Source organism: Podarcis melisellensis, assembly GCF_964234715.1.
Source record: "Podarcis melisellensis genome assembly, chromosome: 15".
Lineage (NCBI taxonomy): Eukaryota > Metazoa > Chordata > Lepidosauria > Squamata > Lacertidae > Podarcis > Podarcis melisellensis.
This window is the reverse complement of record NC_138532.1, coordinates 36,641,588-36,659,873: the sequence shown is the minus strand read 5'-3', so window position 1 is coordinate 36,659,873 and position 18,286 is coordinate 36,641,588. Positions and strand designations below refer to the sequence as shown.

Below are 18,286 nucleotides of genomic sequence, written 5' to 3'. Positions count from 1 at the left end.
ATGGCTTTGAAAGAGGATTGGACAGATTCATGCCGGAGAAGGCTTTCCATGGCTACCAGGCATGATGGCTGTGCTCCTCTGCCACCCAAGTTGGAGAACATAATGATTCTGAATACCAGGAGGGGAGAGGGCTCTTGTGCTCTGGTCCTCCTTGCAGGTTTCTTGGGCGGATCTGGTTGGCAACTGTGAGAACAGGATGCTGGGCTGCAGGGGCCATTGGGAGGATCCACCAGGGCTTATCTTATGTCCTTATTTTCTCCCACTGGTTGCTGTATCCTTCATGGTTTGTTTGTTTTTATCCATTGTTGTTTTACACCATGGCGATCCTGCAAGCCTACTTACTGCATCGTTGTATGAAAACAGCATTTTAGGAACATGCCCGTCAGGCAGCGAATTCCTTACTTGGGAACTCCCCTGTGTCTGGTACTTTGATTAGGTGTTACCTATGGGCTTTCAGACATACCTTCGTAATCATAAGGACCAGAAACTTGCTTTTAGAAGATTCTTAAGAAACTGGATCCTGCAGCCAGTACCATGCACCACACAGCTTTTTAAAGCAACTGCTCATCCTCCCAGTACGCATGCAGCCCTGCCTCAGATATAATGGTAAAATATCAAGGTGTTCTTCTGTAGCCTCACACCGATTATTGTGGGACATACGGTTTGGTCTACTCCTCACTGGTGCATTTAGGTAATTTTGGGCTGTGGACTCAATGGTCTTATGCCCCACACACCTCAAGCCAGGATGGGGCATCTACCTGGCTCTTGGGACCATGCCCCCTACCATCCATGTCCCCTCTCCCCTGGCCATGCCCTGGCCTTGCTGCACACCATTATTTAGTGTTTTTGGAATGTGCCCTCGATCTCTGATATTGCCTCTTTGCTTGCCTGGATGGAGAAGAGAGATGGGGGGGGGACCCTGGAAATGAGGTGAGACCCTGGAGAATGGCTGCCAGTCCGTGTAGACCAGGGGTCAGCAACCTTTTTCAGCTGTGGGCCGGTCCACCGTCCCTTAGACCATGTGGTGGGCCGGACTATATTTTGAAGGAAAAAAATGAACAAATTCCTATGCCCCACAAATAACCCAGAGATGCATTTTAAATAAAAGGACACATTCTACTCAGGTAAAAACATGCTGATTCCCGGACCGTCCGCAGGCTGGATTTAGAAGTCGATTGGGCCGGATCCGGCCCACAGGCCTTAGGTTGCCTACCCCTGGTGTAGACAGTACTGCATTAGATGGACCAGTTCCCCAGTCTCCTAAAATGAGGTTCTAAATGCCCAGAGGCACTGAGTGAGTGCCTGGATTTGGGGGCAGGGGTTGTTGCGATGAGGAGATTCTGCTCACTGAGACCTAGCCACTTGAGAGCTTAACCTTTCTGGAATGCCCTCCCAGCAGATAAAATGGGGGGCGGGCGCAGCCCCTTTTGTTGCACGTGGTATTTCTAATATAGCGTGTTTTCCCAGCAAATCCTCCTAGGAATGAGCTCAGAGATCAAGTCTAGTTTTTAGTTTATTTTTGTCTCTTGGAACTTATTTTAAGATCCTGCTTAAACTAGTGACCAGCGGTTTCTTTATTGCGTTGGCGGGAGGTGGGGGGGCAGACACGGAGATGAATCATATTGGGCTAATCTCCCAAGGATGCTGTGGAGCAGTTTGTGTGTGTCTCTCTCTGTGTGTGTTTTAAATGTTAATCTGTCACATATGTACAGTGTGTGAGAGTGGCTCTTTTAAAGAGAGCCTCTTTATTTGTTCCATTACAGCCACACTGGGTTTAGCTGTGTGTGTGTGTGTGTGTGTGTGTGTGTGTGTGTGAGAGAGAGAGAGAGAGAGAGAGAGAGAGAGAGAGAGAGAATAAATAAATGAGAGAGAATATGCATGCACCCACATTGCATGTCGTGAGGGCTGGCAGCAGGCTTTGAAAATCCTGTCTGAGCTCTTCCAATTCAAGGTCGTTGGGATTGTTTAAATATAATCTCCTTATACTTTTTTCCTACAACTCGCCATTCCGGTGTTCTAAAATTAAATTCCAGGCGAGGGACTACAAGCCCCGGGGGGGGGGGAATCTCAGACCGAGGCTGTGCACGGACCACACATTTAAAGGCACATGACTTCCTCCAGAGAATCCTGGGAAACCGTAATTTTTTTGCCTTACTGAACCACAATTCCCAACAGCCTTAACAAACTTCTGTGTGCACACCATACATTTAAGGAATGTGGCTTCCCTCAAATAATCCTTTAGAACTGTAGTTTGCCCCTCACAGAGTTACAGTTCCCGGCACCCTTAACAAACTACTGTGTATGCACTGTACAGTGGTACCTCGGGTTACATATGCTTCAGGTTACATACGCTTCAGGTTACAGACTCCGCTAACCCAGAAATATTACCTCAGGTTAAGAACTTTGCTTTAGGATGAGAACAGAAATCGTGCTCTGGCAGCGCGGCGGCAGCAGCAGCAGCAGGAGACCCCATAGGCTAAAGTGGTGCTTTAAGTTAAGCACTTAACCTGAGGTACATTTGAAACCCATGGCTTCCCCCAGAGAATCCTGGGAACTGTAGTTTACTTCTCGCAGAGCTACAGTTCCCAGCACCCTTAACAAACTGCAGGATTGTTAAGAAGAAGTAAAAAACAAAAACAGGGAAGAAATCCCAAATATCAGGGAGGAGGGTGGATAGGCAGAACCCTTTTCCTTGATACATTAGATGTCTGCGTGCAGGGAATGTTTTTGAGAGGAGGAGTCTTCCCTGACTAGGCCCCTCCTGCACCCTGAAGCTGTTCAGTCTTCCTGTTTTCCACCTTGGTATAAACTAGGCCTCAGCACTGATTGTGAAGTTGGCGCGTTCAGCTGATCGCCCGCTAATAATAGCTCGCTTTAGTTCGAACGTGTGCCGGGGGGGGGGAGGCATTCCTGCCTGCTGCCGCCCCAAGCTCTGTGTATCCTTCAGCCCTTTAATCCTGCCCTGTGGATCCCTCCACCTTGTGCCTGCTCCTGCCACAGCCCCCCCCCCCCCGGCAAGGCTTTGAATGTCTTAAAGCAGCCTGCCACGTGCAGAATGAGGCCTATTACGGAGCCAGATCTCCCCAGGTTTTCCGACAGCCTCAGCAGGATTCAGTTCCGACAAACAAATCTCCACCATCAGCCCCAACCCGCTTTCTTTGCTAGTTTGGGTCGAATGGCATGTTGCATTAACCACACGTTTCACTGCAAGCAGCACCTTTGAGGGCAACTGTGGAAGCCGGAGATTGGAGGTGGGTTTTGGGCAGTGTGCTGGCGGAGGAAAACCACATGCTTGTACTTTGCCAGAGGCACCCTTAAACCTGGATGTAATGGGAAACTTGTAATGTGGAAAGTTGTGGCGGCGCTTAAGAGCAGGAGTGTGGCGAGCGAAGAAGATACTGGCCCTGGAAACCTGGATAAAATGCACTCTAGTCTTGGAATCTTTGATGGACGCTGCCTTCATTCTAAAAGTTGCTTTCCACCATAATGAGGACTGCATGCTTAGCTTGTTTATCAAAAGTCGATGTTTCGATAGTCAGGGATTCGGTGGGTATCTCAGGGCTTCCTTTTGTGCATTGTGTCATTTGTAAAAATGCAAAGAAACTTAATCTGCAGATTGCATATTTTTTAGACAAAATGTTCCTTAGGACTGTTCTCTCTTGCACACGTGTGCCTGCCGCACTTGCTCGCATGCGCTCCATTTGTATGGTAGCAGCTTTTCTTTGGGATCTGGGTGTGAGCCAGCCCGTTGGTGAGAATTAACAGCGTGTTCCGGAACCCAATTCAGACACCAGATTATGTGCGAAGACGGCAGAATAAAAGAGGGAGGATGCTGCTTTGCCCAGCTTGATAATGATAATAAACAGGCTAGATTGTGCCTGCTGTCAGGGGTACGAGCTATTGATGGCATTTCTCATACAAGGACCCCAAAGGCACTTGTGATGTGACTGTTCTTGGTTGCACCTTTGTGGAGATTCAATAGTGTGTTCTGTTTGGGGAAATTCTGATGAAAATAGATGGTTTCAGAACACGTCTTTTTGGTGCCATTTCCCTTCCCACCTGTCCTTGGCTTTGCTTGTCCACAATGATTTTTAGTCTGTTTGTTTTTGGCAACCTCCAGTGCCCCCCCCCCCAACATTGTGACTACACCACAACATCCTTAGTGTCCAAAAAGCAAAGCACCGCAGCCAGTTGGATGAAACGGGAGTTTGGGCAAATGAGGGCTGCTGAGGGGAAGTGACCGCAGAGGCAAAAAAGGGGAAATGGTGCAGAGAAGAAGAGAAGAGTTTGGATCTGATATCCCACTTTATCACTACCCGAAGGAGTCTCAAAGCGGCTAACATTCTCTTTTCCCTTCCTCCCCCACAAGAAACACTCTGTGAGGTGAGTGGGGCTGAGAGACTTCAGAGAAGTGTGACTGGCCCAAGGTCACCCAGCAGCTGCCTGTGGAGGAGCGGGGAATCGAACCCGGTTCACCAGATTACGAGACTACCGCTCTTAACCACTACACCTCACTAGCTCTACACTAGTAGCAGTTGCTGCCAGGGAAGCAAAAAGGTCCCAAAGAGCACTAAGCATCTAAATATTTGGCAAGGCGTTCCATTTTCAGTAATTTGTTTGGCTGCCTTGAATGCTGTTACACAGGCGATACCCTCCCCCTACTTTTAGTGGTTAGGTGGTCTCCTGTTCTCCTCATGGAACTACAGTTCCCAGAGTGGTTTCACAGTCAATTCTCTGGGAATTGTAGTTCTCTGAGGGAATTAGGGATCTCCTAACAACTCTCTGAACCTTTATCAAACAGCATTCCCCGGGATTCTCTGGGGGGGAGCCATAGCTGTCTAAAGTGGTATGATACTGCCTTAAATGTGTAGTGTAGATGAGGCCTCGGCTGGTTTACTCTATGTATGATTGGATCAGGGCCCAAAAACAGGGTTTCCCAAACTTGGATCTCCAGCTGTTTTTGGACCATCACCCTTAACTAGCAGAACCAGTGGTCAGGGATGATGGGAACTGTAGTCCAAAAACAGCTGGGGAGTCAGGTTTGGGAAACCCTGGCCTAAAATTACGCTTCAGCCTGGTTAGAATAATATAGACTTCTGGCTAAGTGTTGTGCCTTGACCCAAGGGCTAGGAAGAGTCAGGACTCCCAGTTGGTATAGGCAGGGTCAGCACCTATAGCCATTTTGGTGTCCCCATTATGCCCTTGAATGCTGTTGTTATTATTATTTATTCAATTCCTATGCCTCCTTTTATCTGAAGATCACAGGGTGGTTTTGTGTTGAGGCATTGTGTGTGGGGAAAATGGCTTCCCTCAGCAACAGCGCAGCAGGCCTTGGGGCCTACATATATAATGTAGACGCATGGTTTTGGCTGTCCGGGATCACCTGAGCCTAGAACCAGGAGGATTCTTATGCTCCATCCGCACTATGCATCTAAAGCCCTATTATGCCGCTTTAACTGTCATGGCTTCCCCCAGAGAATCCTGGGAACTGTAGTCAGGGGGTTATAGATATGTGGGGTGGTGGTAAACTACAGTTCCCAGGATTCCTTGGGGGACAGCCATGATGGCTGGTGTGGTACGGCATTGCTTTACATGTATGGTGGAGATGAGGCCTGAGTTGTGTTTGACGTCCCAACGTTGAACCTTCCCACAGTCTCCATGTCTGACCTATGGGCTCTCTTGCTGTGTGGATTGGGGAACCGGTCCCTGCCCCTTGGAGTCAGCTGGTTCAAGTCTGCCCTGCCTGACGGTGACGCCACCCCAAGTTTCATTTGCGCTCATGTTAAGATGTTTGTTTCGGGAAAAGAGGAGGGAGGGAAGGAAGGAGGAAATGGATTGGAAGCATTCCTAAAAGAAGCAGTTGTCTCGTGCAAGTACATGCTAACTCTGTCCTTATATCATCTGGTGTCGGAACGAGCTTCCGGAACACTCAGCAACTCTCTCGCTTCGTGACTTGGATTCCAGCCTGGTTTTTTAAGTTATCAAACTCTCTTGTTTCTTTTCTTCCCAGCATGCCTCTTGCTTGCATGTGGAGAATCTTCTTCCTCCCTCTTGTCTTCTGTTCTTGGTCTTGGGGGTCCAAAGATTGTCTCTTCAGAAGCTGGCATTGCGTAGGGCAAGAGTGGGGAACCTCTATTCTTCCTGATGTCACTGTACTACAACTCCCATCAGCTGCAGCTAGCAGGGATAGTGGCCAGGGAGTTGTAGTTCAGGGCAACAGGTTTTCCCCATCCCTTAGAGCAGCCTTTCTCAACCTGTGGGTCCCCAGATGTTGTTGAACTACAATTCCCATCACCCCTAGCTAGCAAGGCCAGAGCTCAGGGTGGATGGGAGTTGTAGTCCAACAACATCTGGGGACCCACAGGTTGAGAACTGCTGCCTTAGAGGGTCAAACTAGGACCAGGGAGGATGAGCTTGAATCTCTTCCAGACCATGATTCTTGCTAGGTGACCTTGGTCCCATCTCTTTCACCCTGTGGAAAATTTGGAAGACAAAGTTTATTGTTGAAAAACATATGGCAGTGAAGGGGCAATGGTGGCTGGGCTATAATTCCCATTGGCCCCTGCTAGCACGGCTAATGGCCAGGGATGATGGGAGTTGTAGTCCAGTAACGGATGTTCCTAACCCCCGGTGCAGGGGCCAAGAGTTTGCGTTATGAATCAGGACATCCCTCGTTTAAATCTCATGTCTGTTATAGACTCACTAGATGCCCTTTGGCAAGTCATTCTCTTTCTCAGCCTCGGCCCTCTCCCACAATATGAGGGATACTAATACTGACTTCACTTACTGTGGGATGCATAATATCATAAGAATAGGATAGGAAGATGGGGGGAAGCGGAGGTGGGGGTGGCAGAGAAATAAAAGGGGGTGTCCTGTTCACTCTGGCCTCTGGCTCTAGCCCTACTTACTGCTGTTATGTAGACTCTTGACAGCTTGCACATGAGAAAATGCAGTCCTCAGTGGCCAAAATATCCCATGCGCCCACTTTCCAGTGTTGTTTGCTAACCATGCCAGTTGCAGGGTTCTGTCTGTGAGTCTCTTTTGTACTCTCGAAGGCACTCACTTGTTTGCCCTCTCCCTCTGAGCTCAGTCCACATTAGCACCTTTGTGGCTGTGCACATGCTCAGAGACGGGAGGTGAATGCAGGCAGCAACGTCAGAAAGGGTGGTCCCTCCTGCAAGGGCGTGGGCCTCAGCAGCTGCCCAGTGATGGCTACTCCTGGCACCAGCACCAGCCCCATTTGCAAGGGCTGAGGTTAAGCATCCAAGTCGGTTGCCCCAGCCGCTTCAGGTGGCAAATGATGCTGAGCTTTTGCAGTATCTTCTGGACCTGTGTACGCGTAAGTGCAATGCTTGGGCGGGCAGTTCTTTGTATATATTTTGGCACAGATGCCACTCCAGGAAAGGCCGGTCATTACTTACAGGGAGAGTACAGTGATGGTTGGGCGCAAGTCACAGCCAGCTTTTCCCGCATCTGCCTCGTCACTCTTTCAAAGCCGGGAGCGAGTGACTGGACCGTCCAGTCAGAAACAAATTTCTCGTTGTTCCTTTGTTCAACCTTGTTAAAACACACATACTCAAAACAAGGCAACACTCTAGCCAAAGCAGCTGTTGCTTGTCACCAAATGAGCCACACCAGGGACCAAGCTCCTGACTGTGTTCCTTGACTCAGCAATCTGCCTGAGCACGTCACAACCACATAGCGTGATTAATTCATTCCCCAAATAGGAGGAGGGTAGGCAGGGGTGGAGAAAGGACTCCATCTTGCTGCAAAAGTTTCCTGAACAAATAAATGACAGAGCTTATAAAATTCACACACACAAACCACTGCTCTTTCTTGCAGAGGATACCGGAGGAGTTGACCCTCGATGCCTTACTGGAAATGGATGAGTCGAAAGTGAAAGACACCATGAAGAGGTGCGGGGCCAGCGCTGAGGAATGCTCCCGGCTCAACGGGGCTCTCGCCTGCTTGCGGAAAGTGACCCGCACAGGTAAGAAGGCTTCCTGTGCTGCTCCTGGAGGCTAGCGGGTCCTCCAGTGGTAGATCTCTATTTCAGTAAGCAATAGGCAGTGTTGCTGCTAGAAACTGGTAGGGTGGAAGACAAGGAGCCCAACAGCAGGTGGCAGCAGAGGCAATGACAGTTACTTTGTGGTCTGCCTATTGCGATCTATCGTAAGAGCCTTGCTAGATCAGACCAGAGGTCTATGGTCTATCTAGCCCTGTATCCCAGTGGGCAGCCAGGCACAGATGCATGCCATACATTTAAAGCACATTCAACGCACTTTGAAAGCGTGCACGTCCCCCCCCCAGAAGCCCAGGAACTGTAGTTTTCATCCCTTACAGAGCTATAATTCCCAGCACTCTGAACAAACTGCTGCTTTTGTTTGGGGGAAGCCGTGTGGTTTAATTGTACACCAGGTGTGCTTTGAATGTGTGGCATGGGAGGAGGATGTATCAGAAGCTGGAGAGGTAACAGGACTTAGTGAGCAGGAAGAGGCTGGGGTAGAGAGCAGTCCAGAGGCAGAGGGAGAAGCAGAGGCTGGAAAGGGGGGGAGAGGCAGAGATGAAGCAGGCTGCTGAAGAAGCCAGGGGCTCACCCCTCCTGCTGCAACCAGCCCCCTCCCTCCCCCAGTCTCCCAGAACCTGCAGAGCTATGAAGAGCGCGGAGCAGAGACAGAAAAGGCGAAGGAGCCTCAGATTGCTTGGGAAGGACCTGGCTGAGGAGGAGCCTTAGAGAGCGGTGGGAAGGTGGGGACCTTCAGTCCACACAACCGCGTCATTGGGGCAAGAGCTTTGGGGAAGAGTTGCCATGCCCACTAGGCCTGAGCTGTTTTATTTCCTTGAACCAAGAGTTAACTTCACTGATGCCTTGTGAGTTATTCTGCCTTGATAGCAGGGTGTGAGAGCAATAATCCTCCCTTGCTGCTGTTCGCCAGTTGATCAGCTCCTGATTCTGGACATAGGAATCAGCCACCATGACTTGCAGCTAGTGGGCACCTGCCATGATGATGATGATGATGATGATGATGATGAATTTATTATTTGTACCCCGCCCATCTGGCTAGGCTTCCCCAGCTACTCTGGGCGGCTTCCTACAAAGATTAAAAATAAGATCCCTTTTCTTAAAGCCATCTAATTGCGATCTCCTTCCCATGTGCAGGTGGAGAGTACAAAGACGACCTGGTGTGGAATCTGCCGGACACGCGCCGTGAAGCCAGCTTGATGCCCCCCTCCGAACTTTCCCCCTGCCCCACCTCGCTCACGTGGTCTCACGGCAGCTTGACGTCCCTGAAGGGGAACGGCCCGCAGGCCCGCTCCGTCTCCACGTCCACGCTCCTGTCCTCCTCAGACCAAGGCCCCCCCGGCAGCGCCGACAGCCTCTTGGAGTCATTTGCTTTCCCCACCCACTGCGGGAGGCGGAACCTCAGGACTCCCCACAGCATCACCATCACGCCCCCCACGACGCCCCAGCTCAAGAGGGGGAAGCCGCCACGGACTCCCCCACCGCCCAGCCGGAAGGTTTTCCAGCTGCTCCCCAACTTCCCCACCCTCACGAGGAGCAAATCCCACGAATCTCAGCTTGGCAACAGGATCGATGAAGTCCCTCCTATGAAGTGAGTATCCTTCTCCTCCCGCTGCATTGTGGTCTTACTGTCACGCAAGGGTTGCCATTTTGACGAGGCTCTGCCTTACACAGAGTTGAACCCTCGGTTCGTTTTAGCACAATTACTATCCTTTTTTAAAAAAAAAATTGTTTAACAGGATCTGTGTACTGCTTCCTCATAATTTGAAACCTCAGAGGTGTTTACATTAAGATTATCAGTCAAAAAGAAGGTAGCATGAAATTTCCCCAACATAAAACCAGCAGCTTAAAAAAATAATCGAATTACATATGGAAACATGCCAGATTTACTGTGTCTGGGTATGTTTGCTTAAATATAATGTTCAGCACGTGCTGAAAACTGTACAGGTGGTGACCATTTTGTGTGGGGGTTCTGTTCCGGTGCCCCGCCCCCGCACGCATCGGCAGAGTGTGCATAAGCCTGCGCCGCCCCCATTACTCCCTCTCCCGGGTCCAAAAGGACTTGTGTGTCAGTGGTCATGTGTCAATTGGATGCACACAAAATGGTTGCCACCTGTACAGCAAAGGCACCTGCTTAATATCAATGGACAGGGAGTTCCAAAGTGTAGGTACGGTTGCATTGAAGAATCGATTCCTTGCAAGTGCAAGACAGGCATTGTGTGGTGTTTGTAAAAGTGTCTGTTTCACAGATAAAATTGGCCAAATGGATATACACATATATATGGGGTGATGATATCTTTCAGGTAAATGGTTCTAAACTGGTTCCTCTTGCTGCAAGTATTGCAACGGCACTAGAAAACCAGCTCTTGCCACCCCCATTTTACAAATCAAGGAAATAGAGGCTGAGTTGAGCACTGGCCTGCAGTTGTATGACCTAAGGCCACCTCTCTAAAAAGAGATTTGGACTGAAACCCAAAACACACCTATTAACACCCCCTCCTCTCAACAGATTGAATTTTTCTGTTTTATTTTTTTGTTCATTTAATAACATTTATATACTACTTAATTGGAAAAAAAACCCAAAAAACCAAGAACCTCTAAGCCAGCCTTTCTCAACCTGTGGGTCCCCAGATGTTGTTGAACTATAACTCCCATCACAACCAGCTAGCAAGGCCAGAGCTCAGGGATGATGGGAGTTGTAGTCCAACAACATCTGGGGTCCCACAGGTTGAGAACTGCTGCGAGTCAACAAGTCATATTGGCTTCTTGGAACTAATGCCAAAAATACTGCAAATGAAGCCCAAAGGTGCATTAGTATCAGGAGGGCTGCATTGCTTTGGTTCTGACGATTTGGGAGGAGCCCTAGCAAAATAGAGTAGCATTTGCTTTGCTTGCAGAAGGTCCCAGGTTTCATCTCCAGCATCCGCAAGAAGGGCTGTCCGAAAACTTGGAGAGACTCTGCTGATAAGTGCACAGCCGTGTTCTTCAGTGCTGGGTGTTGTTTAGACATTTGGCTAAGTTGGCAGTGGATGATGTGGGTGGCAATCCCAAGGATGTATAGGGAACCCAACACTGAAGAACACTAATGTAGAAATACCAGACCAATGGTCTTGCTAATTTTGTTTTATTGCATTTCATAGTATCATAGAGTTCTAGAGTTGGAAGGGACCCCAAGGGTCATCTAGCCCTACCCCCTGCAATGATGGAATCTACTTCACCTTTTTTTATCCAAGGAGCTCAAGGTGGTGTACATGGTTCTCTCCCTCCTCATTTAATCCTCACAACAACCTTGTGAGGTAGCCTAGGCCAAAAAGCAGTGACTGGCCCTGGGTCACCCTAGTGAACCTGATGGCTGAGGAGGGATTTGAACCCTGGTCTTTCAGGTCTTGGTCCAATACTCTTAACCACTACGGTAAAGGTAAAAGGATCCCTGACCATTAGGTCCAGTCGTGGCCGACTCTGAGGTTGCGGCGCTCATCTCGCTTTATTGACGAGGGAGCCAGCATACAGCTTCCGGGTCAGCATGACTAAACTGCTTCTGCAGAACCAGAGCAGCACACAGAAACACCGTTTACCTTCCCGCCGGAGCAGTACCTATTTAACTACTTGCACTTTGATGTGCTTTTGAACTGCTAGGTTGGCAGGAGCAGGGACCGAGGAACGGGAGCTCACCCCGTCGCGGGGATTCAAACTGCCGACCTTCTGAACAGCAAGGCCTAGGCTCTGTGGTTTAACCCACAGCACTACCCATGTCCCTTATCATATACTGTGTCTCATATAAGGTATATGGCAGCTTTGTGGTACCTCGGGTTACATACGCTTTGTGGTACCTCGGGTTACATACGCTTCAGGTTACATACGCTTCAGGTTACAGACTCTGCTAACCCAGAAATAGTACTTCGGGTTAAGAACTTTGCTTCAGGATGAGAACAGAAATCGTGCTCTGGCGGCACGGCGGCAGTGGGAGGCCCCATTAGCTAAAGCGGTGCTTCAGGTTAAGAACAGTTTCATGTTAAGAACGGACCTCCGGAACGAATTAAGTACTTAACCCGAGGTACTACTGTATCTTTAATATATGCCTATGGCTCAAGTCTAATCCCCTGTTTGTTTGTTTCTTTCTTTCTCTCTCTCTCTCTCTTTTAGATTCGGTAAGAGAGGCATTCTTTTGGCAACCTTCTCGCCATCGGTGGAGTGGGGGGTGAAAAAAACATGACTTCCATAGGTTTGGAGGGTAGCCTTTCGCACAACCTTCTGCTTGCCTGCATCTTGCGCATTCTTCAGAACAGTAGGCCCAAACACTCACTCTGCTGCAATTTCAAGAATCCTCTGGGAAGAGGGGTTGGCTGTTGAACCGCTCTGTGAGGGGAATGTGAGATTGTCTAACATCTTCTCAGCACCCTGAGCAAATTGCAGTTCCTGAGTCTCTTCTTTGGGGGGGAGGGAGACGTGTCTGTTAGAGTGGCATCATGGTGCTTTAAATCTGTGGTGTGAATGTGGCCCTGGAACACCACAGGTCGTCTGTCCCCGTCCTTGTTTTGAACATTCAGGCCTGCTCCCATTGTGTCTAGTCTGGGTTGGCTCTTTATAGGGATGGGTTGTTTTAAAATAGTTGTTTAAAAAAGAAACTGCGTCATGCATGAAAGCTTGGTTTAGTGGTGTGGCTGGGCTGAGTGCGAGGTGTGAACGATGACTCATTCTGAGCATGTGAGGAAATTCCAGTGGCAGATAATTTTTACGATTCTTTTGTTCTGCTGCCTTTACTTCCTTTGCCTCTACTGACACGTTGTGTGATGAACCCTAGCAGGTGTGTGGGGCCTTTTAGTCCAGCAGATGTTGCCAAACTACAACTCCCAACAGCCGCAGGCACTATGGCCAGTGGCCAGGGAAAACAGGAGTTCAGTAACGTCTCGGGGGCCAAAATTCCCCACTCCTGATCTTACCTTTTGCTTTGTTTTAGATTTTTAGCAAACTAAGTGCTACTAAGAGTTCCTTCATTTTGTTGGGTCTGCTCTTGAGTAGAACATCCAAAGGCCAATAGCAGATACAAATACTGTATCTATCCACCTAGAGTAGAGCTTATTTGGATAGAAACACCCTAACTGTGCTCTGGAGATCCTCTGACTGCCCCCATCTAAAATCCTACATTCTGTGCTGAAGGTTGCGGGAGACGGACAGCGAATTAGGTGCTCAAAATAAAAGGGCACATTTATTTTTCTACATGGTGTCAGGCTCTAGAGAATTTTAGGTAACAGTGAAAGGGTAGAAAAGACGGCAGTGGAGGAGAATGAGGGTGTTACCTGGTCCTTACCTTGTGATGTCAGAAAATCCCATTGGAGATGGAGACGGGAGCAGAAATTGCAGCAATTTGTACGTTCATCAAAGGCCAGGAGTGGAAATCGCACAAGCAAATATGCGTAGCACCCACTCTTCTTGTGGAGCTTTTTTTAGTTTGCAAATGTTACATCATAAAACCTTATTCTATTTGCTGCATATTTTTTACATTACCCTCGTGCTGAAATACACCGAAATTGATTGTCTAATTTATTATGTTAGTTTCAGCCATGGGACGAAAATTTCTGCCTCTAGTGTCTATGCAGTTAAACGGAATAATTAAGGGGGCCTCTGTCCCCCATATCTGTCACAAACACCTTCTGCCCACCTGCCTGCTAGGGTATGTCTCTCCTCCCCACCAAAAAAAATGCAATTCTGATGAAAAGAGGAGACACAGAGGGAGAGTTTGTTCCTTGCGTATTCTCATGGTTTCTTTGGGTGCCTTGTGTGGAAATATGTTTCCTTTCTTATCTCAGTTATTCTTGTGATAAGAAATACAAGCTCTGTGTGTGTTAGACCGAGAAGAAGGGGCCAGCCCAGAGACCCACACTGGGTCTCGCCTCTGATGTTGCGGTTCCCCAATCTTGTTTTAAAAGGCATCTAGGCTGAACGTCGAAATGCTTCTATACGTGAAGGACAGTGGGGTTTATGTGGTGAATTTATGTCGCTTTGCACTGAAACCAAGTTTTTCTGTGCTGTTTCAACACCTGGGGCCACGACTGCAGGCATATTAGTCATTTTAAAAATACGAATAATCAGTTGTTTCAAACAGAGCTGTGGCTTATGGTTCCTGAGTTTATGCATTGTATTGTTTTGGAATTTGGGGGAACTTAATTAGTGGTGGTAGGAGAGCTGGAAAAAATCACATCTGGCCACCAATACGCCCCTTGGGTTTCAGATAGTACATGGGTAGACGAGTCTTAAAAGCCCAGGACACAATTTTTCACGGCCCTCTAGCAGCGGTGATGGATTATTTGCCAGAAGTAATGTACAGAGGTACCTTGGTTTACAAACAGTCTGGTTTGCGTACGTTTTGGATTGCAAACACGTCAAACCCGGAAGTGCATGTCCCGGTTTGCAAACTTTTTTGGGATTACAGCCCATTTTGGGGGGATTACAACCCATTTTTGGAGGCCCCATTGTCGAAAGCGCACCTTGGGTTACAACCTGTTTTGGTTTACAAACATACTCCAGAACAGATTATGGTTGTAAACCAAGGTACCACTGTATTTAGTGTTAACTCTGGAAGTGTATGCTCGATTCTGACCAAACTAAGCCTCCTGGTGTATTTTGTGCCTTAGGATGCTTTGTTTTAATGAAAGCGTTGGTGCTGTGCTCTTTTTATTGTAATTATATGTGTGTATTTAATAGCATATATATATATATATATATATATATATATATATATATATATATATATGTGTGTGTGTGTGTGTGTGTGTGTGTGTATGACTATATATAAAACTCTCTATATATGTATATATAGTTTTAATTCTAGCAATGTTTACATGTTTTTAAATTATTGTTTTTTCCTAGATAGAGAGATAGATAGATAGATAGAATCGTTATTTGCATCAGCCACTAGCCATCGCAATAAAATAAAATAAAATGTACTGAAGATAGAGGTAAAAACTTAACTATAGAAAATATATTTTGGGGGTTTTCATCAGTAATCAAATAATAGATCTTATTCTAATTGGCCCCACTAAAAACCTTGCAGTCTTTGCTGTCACCTGATCATCTTTATCTGTTAAAAGAAAGGACATGGTAGCAATGGTCAAGCAACCCAGCAAGGACAATAATAGAGGGGTAATAGCCTCACTCCTCAAATTTTTATAAAGAGTGCAAGCCAGAAGCACATGAGCCATGGACTCAATACTGCAACACTATGTTTTCAGCTGTTTTTGTTTTTATCTATAAGCCATCTTGCATCCCTGTTAGGGAAATGGTGGAGTGTAATAATAATAATAATAATAAATGTAAATGGCTGCAAAAACAGGGAGAACCAAATATAAGATTGGACAAATGAGAAACAGAAAACTGAAATTGACAAATTCGTTCATCTCTAGCATTGCCTTTTCATTTTCAGTGGGCACCAGATACCACTGGTTGGACTACAGTTCCCATCACCCCTGAGCATTGGCCATGCTGGCTGGGGCTGATGGGAGTTGGAGTCCAGGAACTTCCTCAGAGCCACGAGTTCCCCACCCCTGAATTAGTGGCTTGTGTCATTCTTCAGCCGTACGACTTGCCCCTTTGTAATGTCCCCTGCCAAATGACTTGCGGGAAATGAGAGCTCCTGGCTCTGGCTTCCCGATAAATAGACAAACGGGGAAGTATCGCTGTGTGGAGCTGGGATTTGCTGCCATCTGGAGTCAATAGGAAGGAGAACTTCCCAACCTGTTGCATGGATGGGCCATGTGTTGTTTCACAGTGTCCACCTTCCTTTCTGGTGAAACCTAACACACTGCCTTTAATTTTGGCTTCTCAGATCTCCCCCAGGGATCACCTCAGACTGTACGAAGAGATATTGGTCTGTCTGTAACACACAGGTAAATGCTCCACATACTTTCAGTGGGTGACAAGCTTTTCAGTGGGTGACTACCCATTGGTAGCCCTGGGTGGGGCTGGACATATTCTTGTTGCTGCATCAGTATGACTTTCCCCCATGCAAATCTCATTCCACTATCGGCGAAAGAAGAGTTGGGCTCGGTGGGGGCGTTCAGATTGCAGCCTTGGAAACCCCCATGTATGGGCAACATCTTAGAAATGCACCCTTCTGCCTCTCCTTTCCCAGCCCTGCTCACTCGCCTGCATGGAACTCCCTGTCACCAGTGGCGACCAGCTACTGCTTCAATCCAGTAATGCTACTTGGTGACTCAACAGCAGTCTTCTGGAGCCTTCTGCTTTGCACAGGACCTTCTCTGTCCTCGTTCTATGACCTCTGCTTGAAAACATGGCTCTAAAATGTTTTCTGGGGCGTGATACTGGTGGGGTAGAGGGCAGATAGGAATGAACCGTTCCCTGGTGGAATATAACCACGTGAAATTCACAAATATGGCTCCGTTCTTCTTTTTTTTCAGATTTTGAATTTTCCCCCTGATAATACATTTTTAAAAAACCTTCCTCTCCTTTGTGTCTTGTTTGTCAATCAAGATCCTTTATTATGCACAGCAAACCACACATTATCAAACAGACACTGTTTACACATTGTGCAAAATACGAACGTGTCTTCTTTGTCTTGGCTTGCTTCTTCTCGTTCAGATTCTCCGCAAAGTCATGGCTTTCTCAGGTCTGCCAGGTGTGTCAGAAAAGCATGATGTTTGGCGTGAAGTGCAAACACTGCAGGTAAGTGAGCGATGAGGACCTTCCCCCTTCACCTGGCCCAGCATACCTGCGAGGCAATTCAGCCGTCATAACCCAAGAGGGTAGTGGGCTGGTCAGTGTCTCTTAGGCTAACCTGCCTCACAGGGTTGTTGTGAGGATATAATTGAGAGAGAGGGAACCCCATTCAGCCCCCCTCCCCCGCTTGAGCTCCTTGGAGGAATGGTGGGCGATAAATGCAATTATGTAAATGAAATTTGGCATTCCAGTTCAAAGGAATTCAACTGGAGGCTTCCTTTCTGTGACTTTAATTCCAGAGCCCAGGGTGACATACTTGGCTCTACCCACTAATCGTTTTATCACCCCTGCTAATTTTACCCACACAACAATCCTGGGTGGTAGGCTAGGCTGAGAGAGAGAGAGTGACAGGCGCAAAGTCACCCTGCGAGCTTCATGGTCAAGTGAGGACATAAACTGGGACGTGATGGTTGGACTAGATGACCCTCGTTGGTCCCTTCCTTCCTTACAAGCATCCCCTGATTTGCACAGTGGTTACGTTGCAGGTCATTGCGCGCTTGCGTGAAATTGCGTGCCATTGAAACACCCCATTCTGCCCCCCCTACTCTGCAGTGCTCTGTCCTCATTCTGCCCTTTTAGGTAAAGGTAAAGGGACCCCTGAGGGGACACAGGTGGCGCTGTGGGTTAAAGCCTCAGCGCCTAGGACTTGCTGATCGAAAGGTCGGCGGTTCGAATCCCTGCTGCGGGGTGCGCTCCCGCTGCTCGGTCCCAGCGCCTGCCAACCTAGCAGTTCGAAAGCACCTCCGGGTGCAAGTAGATAAATAGGGACCGCTTACCAGCGGGAAGGTAAACGGCGTTTCCGTGTGCAGCTCTGGCTCGCCAGAGCAGCGATGTCACACTGGCCATGTGACCCGGAAGTGTCTCCGGACAGCGCTGGCCCCTGGCCTCTTAAGTGAGATGGGTGCACAACCCCAGAGTCTGTCAAGACTGACCCGTACGGGCAGGGGTACCTTTACCTTTACCTTTAAAGGGACCCCTGACCATTAAGTCCAGTCTTCCAGGTCATGTGGCCAGCATGACTAAGCCGCTTCTGGTGAACCAGAGCAGTGCATGGAAATGCCGTTTACCTTTGCGCTAGAGTGGTACCTATTTATCTACTTGCACTTTGATGTGCTTTCAAACTGCTAGGTTGGCAGGAGCAGGGACCGAGCAACGGGATTTGAACAGCCAACCTTCTGATCAGCCAGCCCTAGGCTCTATGGTTTAACCCACAGCGCCACCCACTTCCCATTTTATTGACATCTTTTAGGATGTTTCCATGTTCCGCACTGTGCACATGTACACAATGACACACATATCAGTTATGTCTAAAACGGGATGCCTGTATATAATGTTACATAATCTCTAATTCACCTTTTCTTGTTTGCAGATTAAAGTGTCATAACAAATGCACGAAAGAAGCCCCACCTTGTAGAATATCTTTCTTACCCAGTAAGTGTGAGGGTTTTTTAATTGGGTACCCCTCCCCCTCCAACATTTCTGCCCTGCTCAAGCTAATTTGTCACCTTGGTGTTGTTGCAATAACAAGAA

At 48.0% G+C, this 18,286-nt stretch overlaps 1 protein-coding gene across 1 annotated transcript in view; it reads left to right on the top strand.

The window, feature by feature from the left end:
- KSR1 (kinase suppressor of ras 1) overlaps positions 1-18,286 on the top strand; it is a 107,180-nt gene that overhangs the window by 72,010 nt on the left and 16,884 nt on the right. The window contains 6 exon segments of the mRNA XM_081890772.1: positions 7,843-7,990; positions 9,161-9,613; positions 9,616-9,618; positions 15,846-15,906; positions 16,619-16,702; positions 18,126-18,187. Coding sequence (XP_081746898.1) covers positions 7,843-7,990; positions 9,161-9,613; positions 9,616-9,618; positions 15,846-15,906; positions 16,619-16,702; positions 18,126-18,187 — 811 coding nt within the window.